The sequence below is a fragment of the Brachyistius frenatus genome, unplaced genomic scaffold (assembly GCF_029030835.1).
Source record: "Brachyistius frenatus isolate BFR_SWC_R1_liver_20210118 unplaced genomic scaffold, ASM2903083v1 Contig_74, whole genome shotgun sequence".
In the NCBI taxonomy this organism is placed as follows: domain Eukaryota; kingdom Metazoa; phylum Chordata; class Actinopteri; family Embiotocidae; genus Brachyistius; species Brachyistius frenatus.
This window is the reverse complement of record NW_027210673.1, coordinates 829,937-850,115: the sequence shown is the minus strand read 5'-3', so window position 1 is coordinate 850,115 and position 20,179 is coordinate 829,937. Positions and strand designations below refer to the sequence as shown.

Genomic DNA, 20,179 nt, shown 5'->3' with positions numbered 1-20,179 from the left:
GAGATCGGCCATGCTGTATCAGCAAAACACTAATCCATTGGTGCAGGTAAATAAAGTTGTCACAGACTCTGTTGTATATTTCGTATTCTGATTATCAACTATATGTATGAATGGTTACCGATTTTAAGGGATTACTACCTTAAACATGCACCTCCACACTTCAATATCAAATCAAATGAGGAGAGCAGAGTGTAATTATGTATTGATTAGAGCTAACTATTGATTTAATCATCTAAAGCCTTTTAGTTATAATTTAAGGCTCAAACCCAGTTGTCAGGTTAACAACATCTAGTAATGTGTTTACTCAGTTGTTTAGATTTTGAGATTATTTAATTAAAGATGCTATACTAAGGAAAAACAAACATCTATGATGTATTTAAATTACATGTTCTTTCTTAGGAAAACAATAGTAGTTTATCAATCGTGGACGGTTATTGAACAGTTTATAAACATAGGTGTGTGACTGTGTACAGACAAAGGTTATTCACATGAATCAGTACACAGCAATGAAGAAAAGGGTATATTAAAATGTATATATAGATATATTCATATATCTATATATACACACATATATATGCATACATATATGTATACATACATATATATATATATATATTTTGGATACAAGAAAAATCTTCTTCGCAAAACCCTCAGCAATGATTTTAATCATAACTATGATGCCCAGATGACCACGTCAGTGCCTAAGATAAACAAGAGATGAGCCAACTGTCTTGTTGCCTCACATTACCTATAATCTTAAGATTCTTTGCATATTGATATGCTCTTTATAAACAAGAAACACAATCCTGTATTCCTTGTAAAATCTGTAAATTAATGTTGCCAAATGTTTTGTTGTGGAGGTTAAGGTAACCAGCGGGCTCCACATGGCTAAAGGTCAGCTGTTTGGCCACGATCAATAGGGTTAATGTCATTAACATGTTATGAATATAGCAAGGCCCTGGGAAAACAGAGCAGAGGACCAGGGACCTGGGCTCTGGTTGGCTGGAGCTTGTCTCTAGGAGAGGCCACACCCCGCTGACCTCAGAGGTCATTTGAAGAGCTGATGACCTCTAACCTCCTGCCAAGAGGATGATGGAAAGGTTTTGAGCCTGTATAAAGGTGTTTGACCAAAAGCAAATAAACATTAGCATTAGCATATTTAGAAAAATCAATAATTACTATTAGGTCATCAGCTGGGGACAGTCCAATCAAAGCTTTGTTTTTGTCTTGCAATGTTTGTGTTGAAGGCAGATCCTAAATTTCTTTCTTAAAAACCTATCAGTACCAGGTGGCATTATAATAGTGTTAACAATGACACCCCCTAAAGAAATTGTTTAACTAATAAAACAACCAGTTCCATTAATAATGCTTTGTATAACTATATATATATAAAACTATATATATATATATAACTATATAAATATATATAACTATATATATGTATATATATATATATATACACACACTACAATGACTACAACTTCCTGCCATGTTACTTTTTCTCATGCTCGAAGCACTTTTTTTATTTACTGCAATAAAATACAAAATCATCACCGCTTAAACACACAAGAACATTCTTTAAAAAAGGTTTATTGGCTTTTAAAACCACTTTAAAAATCTCACCAGTGAGTACTTTCCATTGAAAAAAGAAACAACGCGTTCGCAATATTAACAAGCTACTGTACATTAAGCAGAACACCAGACAACACCACAGAGGAGGGTTTTTTTTTTCTACTGGTAGAAATGGACAAGATAATCAAACAGAGTTGGGTCTGGGTCAGTCAAAGGTAAAGAATCAGAGTCACTGCTTGATGGAGCTTCTGTATTCATAAAGAGGTGCATTTCCTTCATTCAAATTCAAATATCAGTGCCATAATGTTAAAGAAAAATTAAGAGAAAATGTTAAATTTCTTCACAAATGCATTTTGCAAAATAAGAACATGTAAAATCATCAGAAAACAGTCATCAACAAAACATATAGAACAACATTAACTTAGTAAACAGCACACAATGAAAGTAATGTAACTCATGAGACTAGCACTGCCAGTCTGGTTAACAGAACCTGCCCAAATCACAGAAGACAGTGGTTACCAAGAATACAAAGCACAACAGAAGTCATCACACATGCGTGCGTACAATCATTTATCAACATAATGAGCATGTAGGTTTTAAAAGGTTATTTAACTTTTTTCCCTCAATGCTTTATATTCTCATGTATGAGAATGAGTAAGAAATGTGTATCTCACTGAGATTAATGCACATTTTGCTACAAGACAATTAGTCATTTAATTTCCTTACTCATCTTGTCATAAAAAAAAACAAATTTTCATTTTTTTGCGGGCATCCATCATTACATTTGTCCATAAAGATGTGGCAAAGCCATGTGTCATAAAAATTTAGTGCAATAACGTGAACCTCCAAAGTTTGTTGAAACATGAGTAATTTTTTTTTCCAGTGTCTGCTGAAAGACTTTGAGCACAATGTCTGTCACAGAGATGTTTGCAACCAGCTAACAGTATCACAACTTTTTTTTTTCTCAATATACCATGCTATTGATCCTGCTCAAAGCACACATCACTTCTGCAACCGCAGAGACCTATTATCTTCGAATAGAAAAAAAAAAAATCAAAATAAATCAGCAAGCGAGACCAGACAGCATTACTTTTACGACACATTGAGCCAGAAATGTAACACACAACATACAGTATCTTGCCGACTATAAATCTGTTAAGCTTTTTTGTTTTTTAAATGGCACATACTTAGCTAGAATAATGGCCATAATATAGTGTCTTGATACATCAAATCTCTATGTATCTATCCTATTTACAGATGGAGCTTAAACATGACTTGTACAACATTGACAATAGCCAAAAACTCAAGCAAGCATCCTACTGTATCACATAGCCTACTTGGCTAGCAGTGATGGTTTCAACATGCTTTCAGGTCCATGGTTACCTATAAAACATAGGACAGTGACCATTTCACAAATTTACATACTGTACATAAGATTTATGCAACTTAATCCTTTTCCTCAAATGCAATAGAACTCTTTTATACCTCTGAGGCTGCCCGCTTCCCGTTGTTGTTAATGTTCACTAGGAGTGTTTTTATGTGTAATAATCTCATATGATTTTCAAACAGATCATCTTTGGTATGGAAATAAGGCTGGATCTCCACAAACATAATAAGTTAAGTTCCTCTTGATCTCAAGATGACATCAAAACATACATGTCAGCCTCTAGCTTTCTTTATAACTGAGCCTTCTCCATACCATTGATATTCTTATCCAAGCTGGGAGTATAGCATGCCAAAAAACAAAACGAAATCTCATGACTGAAAAGTGTGCCTGCCATGGTTTTCATGAAATGACAGCATACCAAATTCCTCTAAATCCGTTAATAATAAGGGCACACACAGTGTAGTCGTTAGCCTATACAATACGCATCTATACTGTAACACTGCGAAACAAAAACAGAATAAGAAAAAGTACTGAAAGTATCAGAGTAACAGCTGCCTTGATATGATGAAGCTCTGGATGGTTCTGAAGATATCTTAACATTATACTATATACAGTCTCTCTAAAGATGGCATAAGGCCTTGGACTTCGGGAATAAGGCAGCCAGTTGTTGATTCCTTTCCATGTATAGTCCACAAAGTGGACTGAATCCCCGTCTTCTCCCTACTGATTCATCTACTCCCTTTATAAGATATTAAACAGTACAAGAAGTATAGGCTTTAAGAAAAAATTTCACTCTTGGACAATGCTCAGATGTGACTCAGTTTTCCACTGATTTGGTATATGATAACGTATAAAGATTATGTCATAAATTCAGCACCTGGCAGCTTAAGACGCTACCCTTTTCAATATTCAGATATGGCAGGCAAATGTACTACAACTATTATGTGCATATACTACAATACCAATATTGTCTCCATTTGGTTGAACTTGAACTGCACACATTGAAAATAGTATACAACAGCATACATGTTTTGGTGAAGTCTTTTGTGCCAGATTTCCTACTATCCTTAACTGTCCAGTAAATACAAATATTGCATTATTGAAGATTACCCTTCTCTTAATGTTCATAGCATACAAATCTGCTCTTTGTTGAGTGCATGCTGCCACCAAGTACTCACACTGTTTACTTGAAATGCTTACATTTCTGATTTCAGATGAGGGAGAAAAGTGGTTCAATACTGAAACTCTGGGTGACAAATAAAGAAGGAGGGAAGTAATTAAACATCAGTAGGAGAGATTCTCTGGTAAGCCTGGCACTTTTAACAGAACAAATGGCAAAGTCCAGACAAATCCCAACAAACCATAGTTTAAAAACAGGTATACTACATATGCACCAAACCAAACAACAGAGAACAGAAATCATACAGAGTAAAAGATAACATTAACCCAGCATCTCTACTGTAGTAGGCTGGTCTTTGCTTTCTAGCCAGTCAAAACCAGAGTTCACAGTATCACTGCATATCTGCTGAAAAAGCGGGTCGTTCTTCAGTTCTTCCAGTGTTGAGTCTTCATATTGTTCCTGCTGCTGATTCGGATCAAAGAGCAAATTGGTGTCCAACGTGTTAAGGTCAGTGATGCTACTGGACAGATCTGAGGTCAGTCTGATGTCATTTGAGAAGTCGGATGCCGCCGCGTTGAGCTCTGAAGCTACCTGACCTACCAACTGGGAACTGGGGTTGAGGCCGTCATCCCCCAACAAGTCCTTGACAGTATTGTTGAAATCCAGCTGCTGTTGCTCATCCTCCACATCCTGCTGCTGTGTGCTCTGGAGGAGGAGCTGTGGTCGAGTCTGCACAGAATTCTCCTGGAGCTGCTGCTGCTGCTGCTGCTGCTGCTGCTGCTGCTGCTGCTGTTGCTGGTCTTGCTCACCAGGCCCCGCTTGTGCTTGGCTGTCCCCAGTGGAGAAACTCACCTGTTCTCCACTGCCGGTGGTGAGGTAGCCATGCTGCTGGAGCTCAAAGGCAGCAGGGCTGGAGCTGACAGGCAGTTGTGTCTGGTGAGCAGTTCCTCCAGCAAAGCCCGGAGTGGTCTCCAGGATCTGTGTGAGGTTCATCCGGGCCGTGTAGTTAGAGGGGAGGTTGTTTATGCCCAGACCTCGGACAGAATCATCCCCATCAGCTTCCATCTTGCTGAGAAGAACATTGGTGATTTTGGCGGTGTTACTCTGACCTTGCACAGGCAGCATCTCGCTCTGCATCATTATGTTCAGAGGTACCGACTGGCTACGCTGGACCATGCTATGGACAGAGCTGACCGTCTGGCTGTTGGACAGGATGCTCAACACCTCGGAGGCGATGGGGGAATTAAAGGGTGAAACCACAGCTCGGGTTGTCGTGGTGGTACTTGTGGTGGTGGTCGGGGGGGCTGTGTTGCCACTGAAATTCCTCTGGCGCACTGCAGGGCTAACACTGCGGCAACGGAAAGTACTGGATGCAGATGTTGTTGACGCCTTGTTGTCTAACGGTGCGGGCACAGCAAAACTCTCCTGTTTGGTTGGAGTAGTTACACCTGTCACTAGTTGCTGCACTGGAGAAATGGGGGTCAAACGGCCAAAGTGAGTAGCATCCTGCCTCGACTGTGACTGAAATGACTGGCCAGGAATTGCAAACGCATGTGGTTTACGAAACTGATCGTCTACCAGGTCTTGGTAGCTGGGCAGAATGCCGATACTATGGTTGGACAAAGGACCTGCAGAGTTGCTGTTGTAGCGGTTGTTGATCCACTCCAGTTTGGCCTTGTCGGGGTGTGTTGCCATGGGCCTTTGCATGGGCTTGACGGGGCTGCTGGAGACAATACTGGCGTCATGGTAACCTGTGATGCTCGAGTTAATGGGAGTGAAAGCGAAAGGGTTCCTGCACTCCACTGGGCTGGGGGGGACGCTGCTGCTGCAGTTGGACAGCGGTGTGCTGATGGGCGTGTGGCGACCCATGGCTCCGTCCACAGGGGTGATGGGAGCCATGCGGGAGCAGGGGCTCTCTCTCGTCAGGCTGTGGGCAAGCGTCATTTCAGAGGTGGGGGTGGGTGTCGGGGTTGGTGTCGGTGTTGGAGTGGGAGTTTGGACAGGAGTGGTACTGCTGTGGGCAGAGTGGTAGAAGGTAGTACTGGACTGGTGAGCACTGAGGATAGTGCCCTGACTGCTGGCTGACTGACTTTGTAGGGAAACATCAACGCAGTTACCGAACAGACCCTTCAACTTCATCTGCTCCTCCATTTGGACCAGCTCCTCCACGATGCTGTCCTGGGTCATGTCATCATCATTGAACGGGAAATAGTCCATGTTGGATTGCGAACCTGCAAAGTCCACCATCTCCTGTGTGAGGGTGAGCTGGCCCGAGGCCTCGGGGGGTTGAGCTATAATTGAAAGTTGGTCAGTAGGGGCTTGTTTGTGTTCTGCTGGTATCTGCTGGGCAAACGCCTGCTTCCGAAGCTCATCGAGCTGCCCCTCCTCCCATATTGTGCTCTTTAAGTCACTCATCACAGAGGCTTCGTGTGGTCCTGAGTTGGCTGGTATGGCACGAGGGTCACCAGTGATCTGCTGTAGCAACGCCTGATCAGATGGGTTGCTTCCAGCTGCTCCGGTGCTGGTATTGGGACTGAGAGTATGGTCTTCGGATTTCATCACCATGTCCTGGGGTTTGACAACAGTCTGGGTGCCCTCAGTGTGTGTGATGGGCGAGTCCGAGAGTGCAAGAATCTGTGTGGGCCCTATAGAGGTGTGTTTCACAGTCACTTTGCAGGGGGCACTCTCTGGTCGGGCAGGGGTTCCTGGTCTGGGGATCCTCTTCACTGCAGCACTGACTCCAGGTTTTGGATTGTCAACTACAGCCAGTGGCTGCTGGGAGATAAACACCCTCTTCACGGGAATCACATGGGACTCCCCGCCTGTGCGCTTCCTGGGGCTCTTGGCATCCTGGCAGGGATCCTTCGATGTTGGGGTAACAGCAGAGGAGCCATTAGATGATGTGTTGCCATTGGAGTTCTGATTATCAACAGTCAAGTACAAAGTAGTGTCATGGCAGTTACTGTTATTGCTGTCCTGAGTCCCAGCTACAGCTATAGATGTGGGAGAGGACATGGGGTCACTTTTTATCCTTACCCCTTTGTCTGGTCCTGGAGAACATTTAACCAGGAAGCTTGGCTCACTGGCAGCCCTGAACTTAGCCACTCTCTCTTCTTTGGCTCCAACAGCAGGTTTCTCTGTGCCAGACATGGGGTTGTTGTCATTTCCAGCTTCAGACACCACTTTGGTGTCAATGCAGAGGGTTGTGGTGGAAGCTGGTGCACTGAGTCTAACTGCAGGAGACTGAGAGGCAATCAGACTCCCACCGTGTAGATGCTGGGAATCGTCCAAAGCGGCTGTGGTGTTCATACCGGCCGAGGCTGGTCGCACTGTTGTGCTGCTGCTGCTGGGAGCCAGAGCGATGGCCGTCATCTTCACCACATTGACTGAGCTGACGTGGGGAGTGGGCATCACAGTTTTTATGGGGCTGTTGGTGATGAGCAGAGTGGGGGGTGAGCGCAGCGTGATGGCACTGGTGGCAGAGGGCTTGGGCAGGATCTGGGCGTACCGTGTACCGTGTCGAGCCAGCCGGTCACCCACAGGACTAGCGGAGATATTCTGGGATGTTTTGGGGGACTGTTTAAGAGACTGAGTGACCACTTGGAAATTCACAGGCAACACTTTCCCCTCTGCTGTCCCTACAGGGCTGGGCGAGGTCATCAACTGCCTGCTTCTTTGTACCTGGGAGAACAAGGAGAACACAACAGCACATTAATGCACATTAAATTAAAACATATCTAAACATAATTAGTGAAAAAACTCAGTCACATACCGTGACTGGGCTAGGGACAGCTGCTACGACGATGCCTATGGTGGGCTGAGGGGAGAGCAGAGCAGGACTTCCACAGGGGATTGTGGGACCTGGGGTACTAGCCTCCGTTCTCTTGACTTGGACCTCACTGGGTAAGGGTGAGTGGAGCTTCTGCTCCTGCTGCTTCTTCTGGATCTTGCGTTGCAGTTGCTGCTTTGCATCAATTGAGGGCGAGGGCAGGGTCTTCACCTGGGGCTGGAATGAGTTTGCCTCAGCCGTGGGCACAAATGCAGAGGCTGGAGTTGGTGTCTTCATTCCTGTCAAGACATGAAGAATTCAAAGGATTATGATTATGAAGTATACAGTGTCAGTGGGAGGACAGAGCAGACGATGATCAGTGGTGATCGGTTCTTGACACTATGTTTATATTGTATATACAGATACACAAGCCTGTCCTTATTCCCAGGATGTCAACTCATGCTGTTTTATCAAACCGCTGCCGTCAAAGAGATGCTCACCTGGTGCTCTTTGGTGTCTAAAACATACGCACAAGATACCTTGTGTTTTATGCACCATGACCAACCGTCAAAGAAAGTCACATGACAAAGTACAAAGAGGGGTAAAGTAGGGAGGCGGTTGTAATTAAAATGTCACATTTAACTCAAACAATTGGATGGAGCAAATCCTGCACTTTCACCCGGGATACACGTGTTCCGAGTCCATGACAAAGAAAAAGTCACCATAGATTTCTTAACCTTAATCACCTTTTAGTACCTAACCAACTAGTTTAAGTACAGTTAGTAGTGTGTAACTCTAACCAAACAGTAACCATGTCACATTTAACCCAAACAATGATCTTTTCTTCTTTTTTTTGTTGCCTAGACACAAATGGCTTTGATAAAACTGCAGAATTTACCTTCTTGGGATTGACAAGGTATTGGATACCCTGTATATACAATGTTTATTCTTAAATTTCTTTTTAGAACTACGTCATCTTGAGGGTGTTAATATGAGACACAGTTGAATCATGAGATTACCTTTTCTTCAGTTCATTTTATCACTTTAACTTCATCACTTACAAACCATGCATGAACCAAACAGAGGACTGCAGTTCTTATGAGTTAATTTGAATTTTGCAAATGACAATCTTTTGTGAAACAGGGATTTGCAATGTGTCTGTAAGTAGTGTCCACAAGCAGCTTTTCTGAAACAGGACCCCTGTATACATATTTAAGAATATTATCAGGAAACACTTTTGAACCATCAGGGTATAGACGTGTAGACCATGATGTTCAGTAGTGATGTCATGAGACAAAAAATGACAAATGTAAACAACAAATGATATTTTTCACACGATATAGCTTATGCCTTTCCAACTTAACATATCTCTACTCAGAAAACACAGAGTCGTTGATGCACAGTACACAATAAACATCATGATCAGAGGACATCTTTACCTGTAGGTGTTCCGGTCATAACAGTGAGTGCAGCCATGGACTTGGTACCAATGTAGTGGCTATTAAGCAGGAAGCGAGCCAGGTCCTCCACGTTGTCAAACTGACGACTCAGGACCTTTTGAGCCCACTCACACACCAGCCCACAGGCTGCAGACCTCATTTCATCTTCAGCGCTCGGAGACTGGCCTGTCGGCTCCATCAGCTCACACTAGTCAGACAGAACAGAGCAGCAGATGAATGAGCATCAGACAAGTTTAAAAGTCTTTCTTTTACGTTTCAAATTTTCTGCAGTGTAACTTACCCCATCTCCAGACTTCTGCAGATCCAAGTTGGGTAAGGATGGCATGTGGACAAAAGCTTTCTTCCTCAACCCGCTATAACAGTATGTGCGAAGGAGTTAAGGTGATTCTGAGTACAGAGATGGTTATAATTTGTAGATGCTGACCTTGTGTTGACTCTGGCTGAATACGTTTTTGAAATTCTGTTTCTAATCTATTCTCATTCTTAGTCTTTACACCAAGACAGAAGTTACCTGTCCCGAAGGTTTGCCAGAAACAAACTTGATCTAAAGCCAGGCATCAACCTTTCAGCTCTGAGCCACGGATTCCTTCATATTGGCTTTTTAAATATGCCAGCAATTGTCCTTTGGAAGTGGTTTAAAGTTCTTTAAAGACTGCAAAATGATGATTAATGTGTTGACAAAATTGACAACTATCATCACGAACTAGTGTATGCAGCATTTTTGTAGTCATTTGTTATAAATTTCCTCTGGATCACAAATATTACATGCATATCTAGAAAAACAAAACAAAACACACAAACAGTCCCCATTGCATTTCTAGGATAAACCTAATTACTCAACTCAAAATAAGAATGAACATGATTTTACATTATTGACACAATGATGCCATTTTTGTCCATTATCCATCCATCCATCCATCCATCTATCTATCTATTATCCCCCTGCCATCCAGGCATTCACACTGAGCAATACTACTAATAACTCACCAGGCCAAAATAAGTCACACAATCATGCTGTAGTTCAATGTTTGCCCATAGAAACTCAGTTAACAGTTTACAACAGCATCCAAAAACACTCACTTACCATCAACAGTTAACCAGTTTCCATGCATTGAGACCTTCCCAATGATTACATTCATCAACACCTAGCAAAATGACCATCAAGCACTTCACTCACAGACACAGTACGACTTTGACAGATTCATCGTATTTAAGGATATTTGGATTTGCCCCTCATGCCCAGTCGACGTGCCTTCATGTTAGGAAAGACATTCTTCATGATCTTTCCAAAGTCTGCTGCACTCAGTGGATTGTAGCCAAGATTGTCACAATAGCTCCTGTGAGAGAAGAGAATCCACATGAGATTATGAGTTAATATAAACTGTATGTTAGCAGACCACACCTCCTCTGTCCCCTTCCCTTCCCCTGACCCCACAACAACACTCACTTGTATTCATCATACACCTCTTGCTTCGGGAGGGAAGTCTCTGGGTGCTCTTCTAGGTGATTACGTATCCAGTTGAATGCATACATCTGTTGAGTACGGCTTGACGACATGGAACTCTGATCACTGAAATCGGTGCATAAGAAACATGAATCTGGTGAGGCAGAGCCCTGGACTGTTGTGCATCATTTCTTGTTAATTACAGAAACTTTAATACCATAATCCAGGAGTGGAGGACCCCCTCTCATTCTCAGTCCAAATGGGCAGAATTTGGGGGTTGGGGTGATGAATAGATATGGGGAAACAAATGAAACACAGACAGCTAGGTATAGCAAAAGTCTACATATTTCAGTGGTTTGCTTCATAATGATTATCAATCATACAGCCGAAAAATTACTCATTACTTTGTACTGACTCAACAGTGCCCAGCAACCCCCTTATAAATGCCACAAAGCAAAAATAAAAACTTTTATTCTATTTCACTTTGGGGGCTTTTAGCCAAACCTGTGTCTGTGTATTAGCCAGTGATAGTGACTTGATTTTCTGACAAGCAATGAGGCAGTGCCGATAATGTAATGAGAGCCACAACAAAGCGTGTGTGTGTGTGTGTGTGATGCGTGTGTGTGTGTGTGTGTGTGTGTGTGTGTGTGTGTGTGTGTGTGTGTGTGTGTGTGTGGTGACAAAAAAGGCCGAAAAGCAAAGTGGAAAACTTGAGTAAAGTGTGCGTCTGTGACATACCTTTTATCATTGCCACTGCTGGGACCAGAAGGCAACTTAAGGTAGAGGTAGAGTTTTTCGATGTCTGTAAACTTCTCAACATCTTGCTGTAAAAATAAAAATATCACAAAGGAAAAGGAATCAAAACATTTTTTCAAATAAATGTAAGTCAAATTCATGGCAGTAAGCTGCAAACAGAATGAAGACAGAAGCTGATAAACATGATGAAAATGTCTGTGGTCTGACAGAAAAGAAATCGATTTAAGAATCTAGGACCCATTTTTAAAACACTACACAGCTTTGACAATTACACGCAACCATCTCTTTACTGAACCCACCTTAACTGCTCTTCAGTTGGTTTCTTAGAACAGGTTTATCTCAGCTCTTCATTTTCTATTTGACTCTTTGTTGCTAGGGGAACCAATACTTAAATGAATGAGGTGAGAGCTGCCAGCCAATAAGCAGTGAGTGAAAACACTATTAACTACAATCCATTGATACAAGCAAAGTCCTCCTCTGCTAACATCGTGGCAGCAACCCACTTTTTTTTTTTTTTTACGTTTTATGTTTTCTTAAATTTTCTAAAATGGCCTTTACACCTGATCTCTGATTTCTGGTATCATTTATATAGTTTGATTTACATGTCTCAGACACGGAAAGGAACTTGAATGTCAGCGATTTCCTTTCAAAACAACAGTCTAACATTTAAATCCTTGTGCCAAAGGTCATGATACTGTACCATTCAATCTAGTCTGAACTAGTCCTACACTTATCTTCTCATCAAATCTTTTTTTATCCACACCCAGAGAAAAGCAAATAGTGAGTGAAGATTTCACAGGTGACTTCAAAATATTTTTCCCTAAAAAGGATGTCATCAAATGAGCAAGTTATTTTTATCCCCACCAAGGAGGTTGTTTTCTCTGTGCAGTTTGTTTGTTTGTCAGAAGGATCACAGAAAAATACCAGCCTGATTGTCATTAAACTTGGTGGAAGGGTGTAGCTTAGGCCGAGGAAGAACCTTTCAAATTTTGGAGCGGATCCCAATCATTATTACAAATTTCCCTCTGAGGGATTAATGAAGTATATATCTATCTATCTATCTATCTATCTCGGCAGATCCACGCATTATCTTTCACTTTAATTAACAGTACAAAATAGGGCATTTGTCATACAACTTACCATCCAGTAGATGGCAGTAAAATTCAATGGTGACAAAACATAGGCCATTTTAGAAACACAATGACTCCATATCACAGTCCACAGTCATGGGTACCAGTAATCCTCTGGGATACACATGTACTTTCTCAAAGTTAATACAGCCAGCAGTTGGTATGGAAGACACTTGAGGACAGTAGTTTCATAGGAGAGAACCGGAGCTGATACAACAGTTGAGATGTGAAGTTTCAGCTCGACAGAAGTGTATTTTGACACCACTGTTATAGTTTTAGTTATACACAGTGTCCAATATACTGAAAAGTGGTTGCAATGGCAGATTTGCATATCGTAAAAGAGTGGAATATTGGCTTTGGTGGAGGTTTGCATTTTCCGAGTACCCATTTAGTTAATATATTATTTTGCTCGGGCAATACAATGTGGTATATTTTTGTACATAATTTACGCCATGGTAATATCTCCTGTTGTATCCATCCCACCATTACTAGTCCCACCATTACTAGTACATGGTAACACTGGATTTACAGGATCTGTGTATCTATGTGATAAAATATCTTTACTCCGAAGTTATTAGTGTCATTGGATATGACAAAATCAGAAAAATCTTTCAATAAAATCACCATAAATATTTGATGTGATCATAAAATTAGGGATTATATCCATATCATCCATCGTTCACTGTATCTTACTACTCTCTACATTCCTAACATTTTGTCCCTTCATCACATGTGCCAAACACCAGATTTGTTGAATTTAAACCCAGACTATCTGTTTTATTGATGACAAAAAAATAGATGTCACTTAATTATGTCGCTTTGAGGTGACTGATATGGCTCTGCTGCTGAATACAGCCGTGACACCCTTCATCTCAGATAAATCTAAAACAAATACAGGTTGTACAGAAAAAAGGGCATTAATGCATTGATATGTCAAATATATATATGACTGAATTTATTAAATAACCCGCACATGTTTATTTACACATCACACGGAGATAATGAGCTCAGAATTTTTTGCACATCTCTTAATTTTGCACATTCAATATTCCCTTTGCATACAGCACTGATTGGATAAATGTATATTTACAGGCCAATGTAATATGCATATGCTGTCAGTATGGTACACATTTTTATGTTAAAGATCATATTGCTGTGATGTAAATGTTAGGTAAACAAATTTAGGCATCAAGGTTTTGGTTGAGTCATTTGCATGTTGAAGAGCCACTTATCCACTTCATCAGGATGTAAGCATGAAACACACATTTATCATTTATGCTGTTTTTTTTTTTTAACAAACACAAAAGCTGCACACCTGGTCCTCTGACCTTTCTATAGGCAGGTATACGTGACTATAACAACAAGGGGGTGCAGTGTTGTAGTTTACAAACAGCAAAGACTTTGCTTTTCCAGGTAGAACAGTATTTATGGATACTCACCAATATGCTGTCCACTTTTGATTGTACAGATTTGCTGCAAAGAGAAAGACAGCAAAAGCCAGAAATGCAAATTAAAATGAATACCATTTAAATAACGTTGATACATCCAGGATGTTCTTTCAACAAATACATTTTTTAGCCTCTATCCCTGTTAAGTAGATTTTTTTGCATATGATAACAACAAGCTACATACTAAAAATGAGTCTTTTTATGAACCGCTGGTCAGGGTGGATGTGTGAATTTACATTTTTAAATAACTTAATTATGATACAGAATTAAGTGTAACAAAGTGTGATTTAAATCAAGACTTAGTGTCATTACTATTACCTTTACCTACTCAAATGTTATGACACACTGTACATTAGTTTTGGAAAGTATTCAGACTCCTTCACTTATAGCTCTTAGTTGTGTTATAGATTTTATTTAGAACTGATCGATCTACTTTGTGGCTGTCAATTTACACAAAGGTGAAAACATTTATGAGAAACCCTTGTAAATTTACTCAAATCTATAACTCTCTCCTACATATGAATTCAGACCCCTAATTCACCACTTTACAGCTTCAAGTCGTCTCCCTGGAGGATCCTTTCTAAGTCTCTCCCCAGATGACCTCTGAGGTTCAAATTCAGGTCTTGGCTGGGCCATCCACAACATTCAGAGACTCGTCCCAAAGCATCACCTCCGACCGGCCTCCCTGTCCCTGTTCCAGAGAAGTTAGCTCAGAGCATGATACTGCCACCACCCTGCTTTATCATACTTATGGTGTTAGCCAGGTGATGAGCAGCAATATGGGGAGTCCTGTTGATTAAAAACATGCCTGAAGGCCACTGTGCTCCTGATAACATTCAAAGCTTTATGCCCTCTCCCAGATGTATGTATCTATAAAGAGTTCTTTGGATTTCCTGGCTCATTTATTTTTTAGTCTGGCAGTACAACCAATGGGTGGTCTTTATTTCTTCCCTACTCCCTGAGAAACTTCTTGTGATCATCATTTTGGGTCATCACTGACAATTGTGATTTTTGCATTGTAAAATGCAGCATAGTATATTTGGAAGCAGCTCGAAGACAATAATTTACATGACACTAACACTGTACTTGTTTGGTACTGTAGGCTGTTTTTTCATAGCAGACATTTTGACTTGTAATAATAAGAGAAGCACAGATTACTAATAACATTAATGACGGCTCAGTTTGTACAAGCATAATGGTGTGACAGTGACTCGACGTACTCCTGGACCAAAAAACAGCTAAATGTAATTCAGCCTTCATTAATGAAATGGCAAAATGTCTGCTGAAACAGGCCTCTTGTGGGGTGTTTTAAAGGCAGATTACAGTGCATTCATTGCAAAGTCAGAATTTGGACACGCAAAGAATGTGGTGGAAAGTAAATATATTGTAGTGGTGTAAAAAAAAAAAAAAAAAAATTGAGACACTCCAACGTGATATTATGCTTTGTGATACCCTAACAAATCTCAAAATCACTGTATTGATTTTTAATTAAGAGTACATATGCAAAGATTAGTGGCAGACGGTGGTTCATTTTTTCACAGTATACTTTAGTATTTGGGGTGACAGTTGTTGTCAACTTAGATTAAAACAATTTATCTCAATATACCGTCTCACAGAGTATCACAAAAATTTTGAATTGTAACTCCTGTATCAAAATCACATTTTCAAATTATTGCCATCACACTGCACTAACAGAGTATATAACACCATTAAGTTAGTAGGGAGGGATTTCAAACGCAGCACAAGAAAGATAATCAAAGCAGGTGGATCAAAGAGCGCATTACAAAGCGTCTAAATATTTATGTAAATGAGAGATTTCATCTGATTAAATATTTTAGCAAAAACTTAATGTGGCTATGAATTTAACCCATTGTAAATCACATCTATTGAGCATGCAAAAGACGAAGTGGTCGGAATTCTTTACAAAGCCGCTTTTTAGTCCGCTATAACAAGATAATTAAAGCAAAAACAATAACGATAATGAACTGCATTTTAATCATAATTTACTGCGAGCTGATGGGGGAGTCAAGCAGGACTGTGTGAATAATGCCTCTGGAGGTAAAAAAAAAATATAAACGTAAATATAAAGTAAGATTTCTGATATTTCTGTCCTCATGTGATGGAGGCCTCTCATTAGCAGCATTAAATCAGTGTGAGGGTGGATCTGTCTGCTTTGACACCTGTCATCCTGAGCATCAGCACCACCGGTGGATTTAGTGTCATCTGCTATAACATGGCCTCCTGTGGCTCGATGCTAATGATCGCAGCCTCTGCTGCTGGAAGGAGCCCGACCGTACCGTGGTTTTAATGCACAAACAGGAAGCGGACAGCGCCGATGTCCCGGCTGCTGTCGTATTTCGGTCAAATAGCCGCGGTTGGCCCGGGAGAGCTCGTGTTATTTCCAGCCGCTTTGTGCAGCACACTGCCTCCCTGCAACTCCAGTTAGATACGCTAATTACGAGGCTACGGCTAGCGAAAAGGACAGTGTGGCTGCATGAGGATCTTTTTCCATCCTTACCAAATTGAATTCTTTATTTTGAACTGTAACGCGTTAGCCTCGGGCCCCTGGAGTCCTGGGACCATCGCTGGAAGAGAGCCTAATCCCGAGGCAGGCTTCAGACCAGGTTGTTGTTGATCATCAGCCATCACGATGGAGGGGTGGTGTGGGAGCTTTAACAAGTAGGCCTCATCCCCGGCTGTGCGCTGCACCGGACCCACCGCCGCTGGAGCGGCTCAGTCAGCTAGGACAGCCCGCTGAATCCACCGCAGAGCATGGCTACAAACACTGGGATCCGACGAAACACAAAACAAAACCAAAAAAACAGCCGGGCATACAAAAGGCATTTCGCAGGGGGTATCTCCACTGCCGCAAATAGCACGCCTGCAGCAGCCAGCAGCAGCTACAGACGAGCTGTCTGCGTCAAGGCGCACACACGGAGCACGGACCACACCGGAAGTACGGAGGGATTTGGCAACAAAAATAAAAGTGATATTTGTTGTGTTGAAATTAGGGCTGGGGGATAGGTTAGGTTAGGTTAGGTTAGGTTAGGTTAGGTTAGGTTAGGTTAGGTTAGGTTAGGTTAGGTTAGGTTAGGTTAGGTTAGGTTAGGTAGTTACTTTATTAATCCCCGAGGGGAATTTTTTTTTCGCTACAGCAGCATACAGAAGCAATAAGATAATAATAGAATAATAGAAAAGCAATAAAATAGCAGTAAAATAGCAGTATAAAATATAAATATAAAATATAAAATGCACAGTATATACAGTACTGTATATATCTATATATATTATATACAAACAACCAAGAAACACAGTCAACAGTGTTATTGTTGTGTGATGGATTTTGCCAGAGGTGAGTTATTGTACAGTCGTATTGCGGTCGGCAGGAATGATCTCCTGTATCTGTCCTTGTGACAACAGAGCTGGAGGAGTCTTTTGGAGAAAGTGCTCCGCTGTCCCTGCAGCAGGTGGTGGAGAGGGTGGTCAGGATTATCCAATATGGATAATAGTTTGTTCAGCGTCCTCCTCTCCACCACCTTTTCCAGACTATCCAGTTTGTAGCTGATGATGGAGCCGGCCTTCTTAACCAGTTTGTTAAGTCTGTTGGTGTCACCGGCTCCAATGCTGCTCCGCCAGCAGACCACAGCAAAGTACAATGCACTGGCCACAACAGACTGGTAGAACATCTCCAACATCTTGCTGCACACATTGAAGGATCGAAGTTTCCTCAAGAAAAAGAGATATGAACAAAATCAAACATCCCAGTGTTCTTGACCCCCAATAGCTCTATATCGACACTCTGAAAGTATTGTAGGGATGACTACTGGTGCCTTAACAAATTATTAACATACGGATTCCTGTTAAATAGTCATAGCACTGTGGCAAGTACTATAACATCTAGATCAGTCTGCTAGATTTAGAGAATGATTTCATTTTACTGTTATGCAGCCTTTAAATCCAGGAATACACAACAATTATGCCATATCATGATTTAAGATGTAATACTGATAAATTACCCAGCCTACAAGACCTCATTTTTTCAAGTCTTTACTAAAACAAAAGTCACATGTAAACCACAGAGATTTGATTTCTGCTGTTCATACAAGACATTGACACGGTCACTTCCAAAAGAAGCAATGGGGGACAAAATCCATGATCTTCTTCATTACTCACATTATTTCAGAAAACAAGACTTCAGCAGAATACATCAGGGTCTTCAATAGGTCTTCCACACTTATAGTTTTTTTTGTCACAACATAATCTCCATGTGATTCCACACACAGTAGATATTTCCTTGGGGATAGTAGCCAAAACAAAAAGGTCATTTTAGTATTTTTGTGAGATATCCACTTGATTTGTCAGCCTGAAGAAGCTTCTTTGATTAAAAGATGTGTTTTTTGCAAGAAGGACATACTGCAGCTTTTGGGTTTTGGGCTTTTAGCTGCACAAACTTTTAATGACTTTGATGGGCTTTAAACTTTTGATTTTTACTTGTATGTGTACCTATGGTCTTTACAAACAAAATGATTTATCAGTTAATTAAAAAAGTGTCATTTTATAGTCAATAGGAGAGACAATAATTATTTTCTGCTCCCTTTGAAAATAAGCCCTTGCCTTTTATTTTCACTGGTAAAATGTGTACACTCAACAATGACGCAAATTCAGGAGGTCACATTTGAAAAGAAATATGTGTCTGCAATTCTCTCTGTATGTTAAACTTTGAAAGTGTTTTCTAGTTGGGAGTACACACTGCAGTGTTAAACATGTCACACTGCTCTCCTTCAACATACCCTACTTTGATCCCTACTCCTTTAAACTGAAAAATATTTAATCGACATATTATTTAAGTAACCTACTTGTCCTGCTAGTTTCAACAATTGCATGTCGTTTCAGCTGAGTATTAATTTCAAAGTCCTGACCGGGGTTTCAGTGATTCATTATGTCTAACTTGATGCTGTGTACGTGCTGTAGTTCTGCGGTCAGCCTGCGGGGGCGCCGTTGCAGGAAGCTGGTGCATGAGATAGTGACAATGACGGGTAAACAGCCAGGATGATATCACTTAACCATGTAAACCGGGCATTTACCAGCGTATATTGATCTCAATATCGACCTATATGTTTCAGTCGAATGATTATCTGACCAGACTCTCGGTGAAGAAATGCTGAAACGGGCCTCACAGACAGATTGTTCCCAGATTGTCTTTGCTCATCAAACAGCTTACTATTTTTTCTTTCGGTTGAAATCTGAGACACACTTGGTCGGGAAAAATAACCTTAGAGTATAAACTGAATTGAGACTGTCTGTACCAGATATAAATACACCGTTCACTTATGTCACATCGGTAGACCTACTATAAATGACGTGACACACGTGTCCAGGTAGTTTCACTATAATTGACCCTTTTTAATCCACAGATGATTAGTAACCGCCTATAGATCCCCATCATTAAAATATACATGTGAAAATTCAGAAGAATGAAGTCACCAAGTCAAGAAAAACAAGACCTAAATAAATTCTTTCATCATGACTTATTTTATGCTGCCATCTGTTGATAGAAACCGGTAATGTTACTCCGCTGCTCCACTGACGCCATGGTCATGAAACATACCGCAAGACAGCAATAGACACACATGGGGGAGGCATGTATGTGCAAGTAGCTATACAGTGACCTGGCTGACTGCAGACCTCTTAAGATAAGAATAACAGGGAGATGTGAAAATGAAAGAAATGTCGCTATATGGTTTCTGCTCCTCTGCAGGACGTTACGTTACGTTACTCTGCTTCAGCTGTGTTTGTGCATCTGTCTGAGTACAGTGTGGTACAGATTCTCTGTGACTTTTTCTCAATGCAAGTGGATGTAAGTCTGACAAGACCCAAAGAGTCAGAGGCCCAGGTCAGACATTTTTTATTTTTTTATTTTACAGGGTTGTGTGTGTGTGTGTGTGTGTGTGTGTGTGTGTGTGTGTGTGTGTGTGTGTGTGTGTGTGTGTGTGTGTGTGTGTGTGTGTGTGTGTGTGTTTTATCAGAAAACTGATGAAAATAAGTTGCCTGCTAGAGTTTGAGTCCCCAGTCTCAAAGTTGGTGTTGATTTCT

General features: G+C 41.0%; 1 protein-coding gene across 2 annotated transcripts; it reads right to left on the bottom strand.

The window, feature by feature from the left end:
- Positions 1–1,570: 1,570 nt before the first annotated feature.
- On the bottom strand, positions 1,571–16,993 carry LOC138626505 (DNA-binding protein RFX7). 2 transcript variants are annotated; one of them, XM_069708186.1, is made up of 10 exons: positions 16,605–16,993; positions 14,078–14,111; positions 11,492–11,576; positions 10,970–11,009; positions 10,756–10,878; positions 10,529–10,645; positions 9,589–9,673; positions 9,288–9,495; positions 7,852–8,147; positions 1,571–7,760 (listed from the first exon to the last, which is right to left on the bottom strand). In XM_069708186.1, the coding sequence occupies exons 1-10, from the start codon at positions 16,730–16,732 to the stop codon at positions 4,401–4,403; spliced, it is 4,476 nt and encodes a 1,491-aa protein (XP_069564287.1). In that variant the 5' UTR covers positions 16,733–16,993; the 3' UTR covers positions 1,571–4,400. The 2 variants fall into 2 exon arrangements, with proteins under 2 accessions (XP_069564287.1, XP_069564288.1); XM_069708187.1 differs by lacking the exon at positions 10,970–11,009 and having other exon boundaries at positions 11,491–11,576.
- Positions 16,994–20,179: the final 3,186 nt, after the last annotated feature.

What these genes read in the sequence shown, in the direction of transcription:
- LOC138626505 (XM_069708186.1), bottom strand. Translation starts at nt 16,732, where the DNA reads ATGGCTGATGATCAACAACAACCTGGTCTGAAGCCTGCCTCGGGATTA. An exon ending in AAAATAAAGAATTCAATTTG is followed by an intron (nt 14,112 to 16,604) that starts GTAAGGATGGAA and finishes TTCTCTTTGCAG; the next exon opens with CAAATCTGTACAATCAAAAG. An exon ending in GGCATGAGGGGCAAATCCAA is followed by an intron (nt 9,674 to 10,528) that starts ATATCCTTAAAT and finishes ACTCCTTCGCAC; the next exon opens with ATACTGTTATAGCGGGTTGA.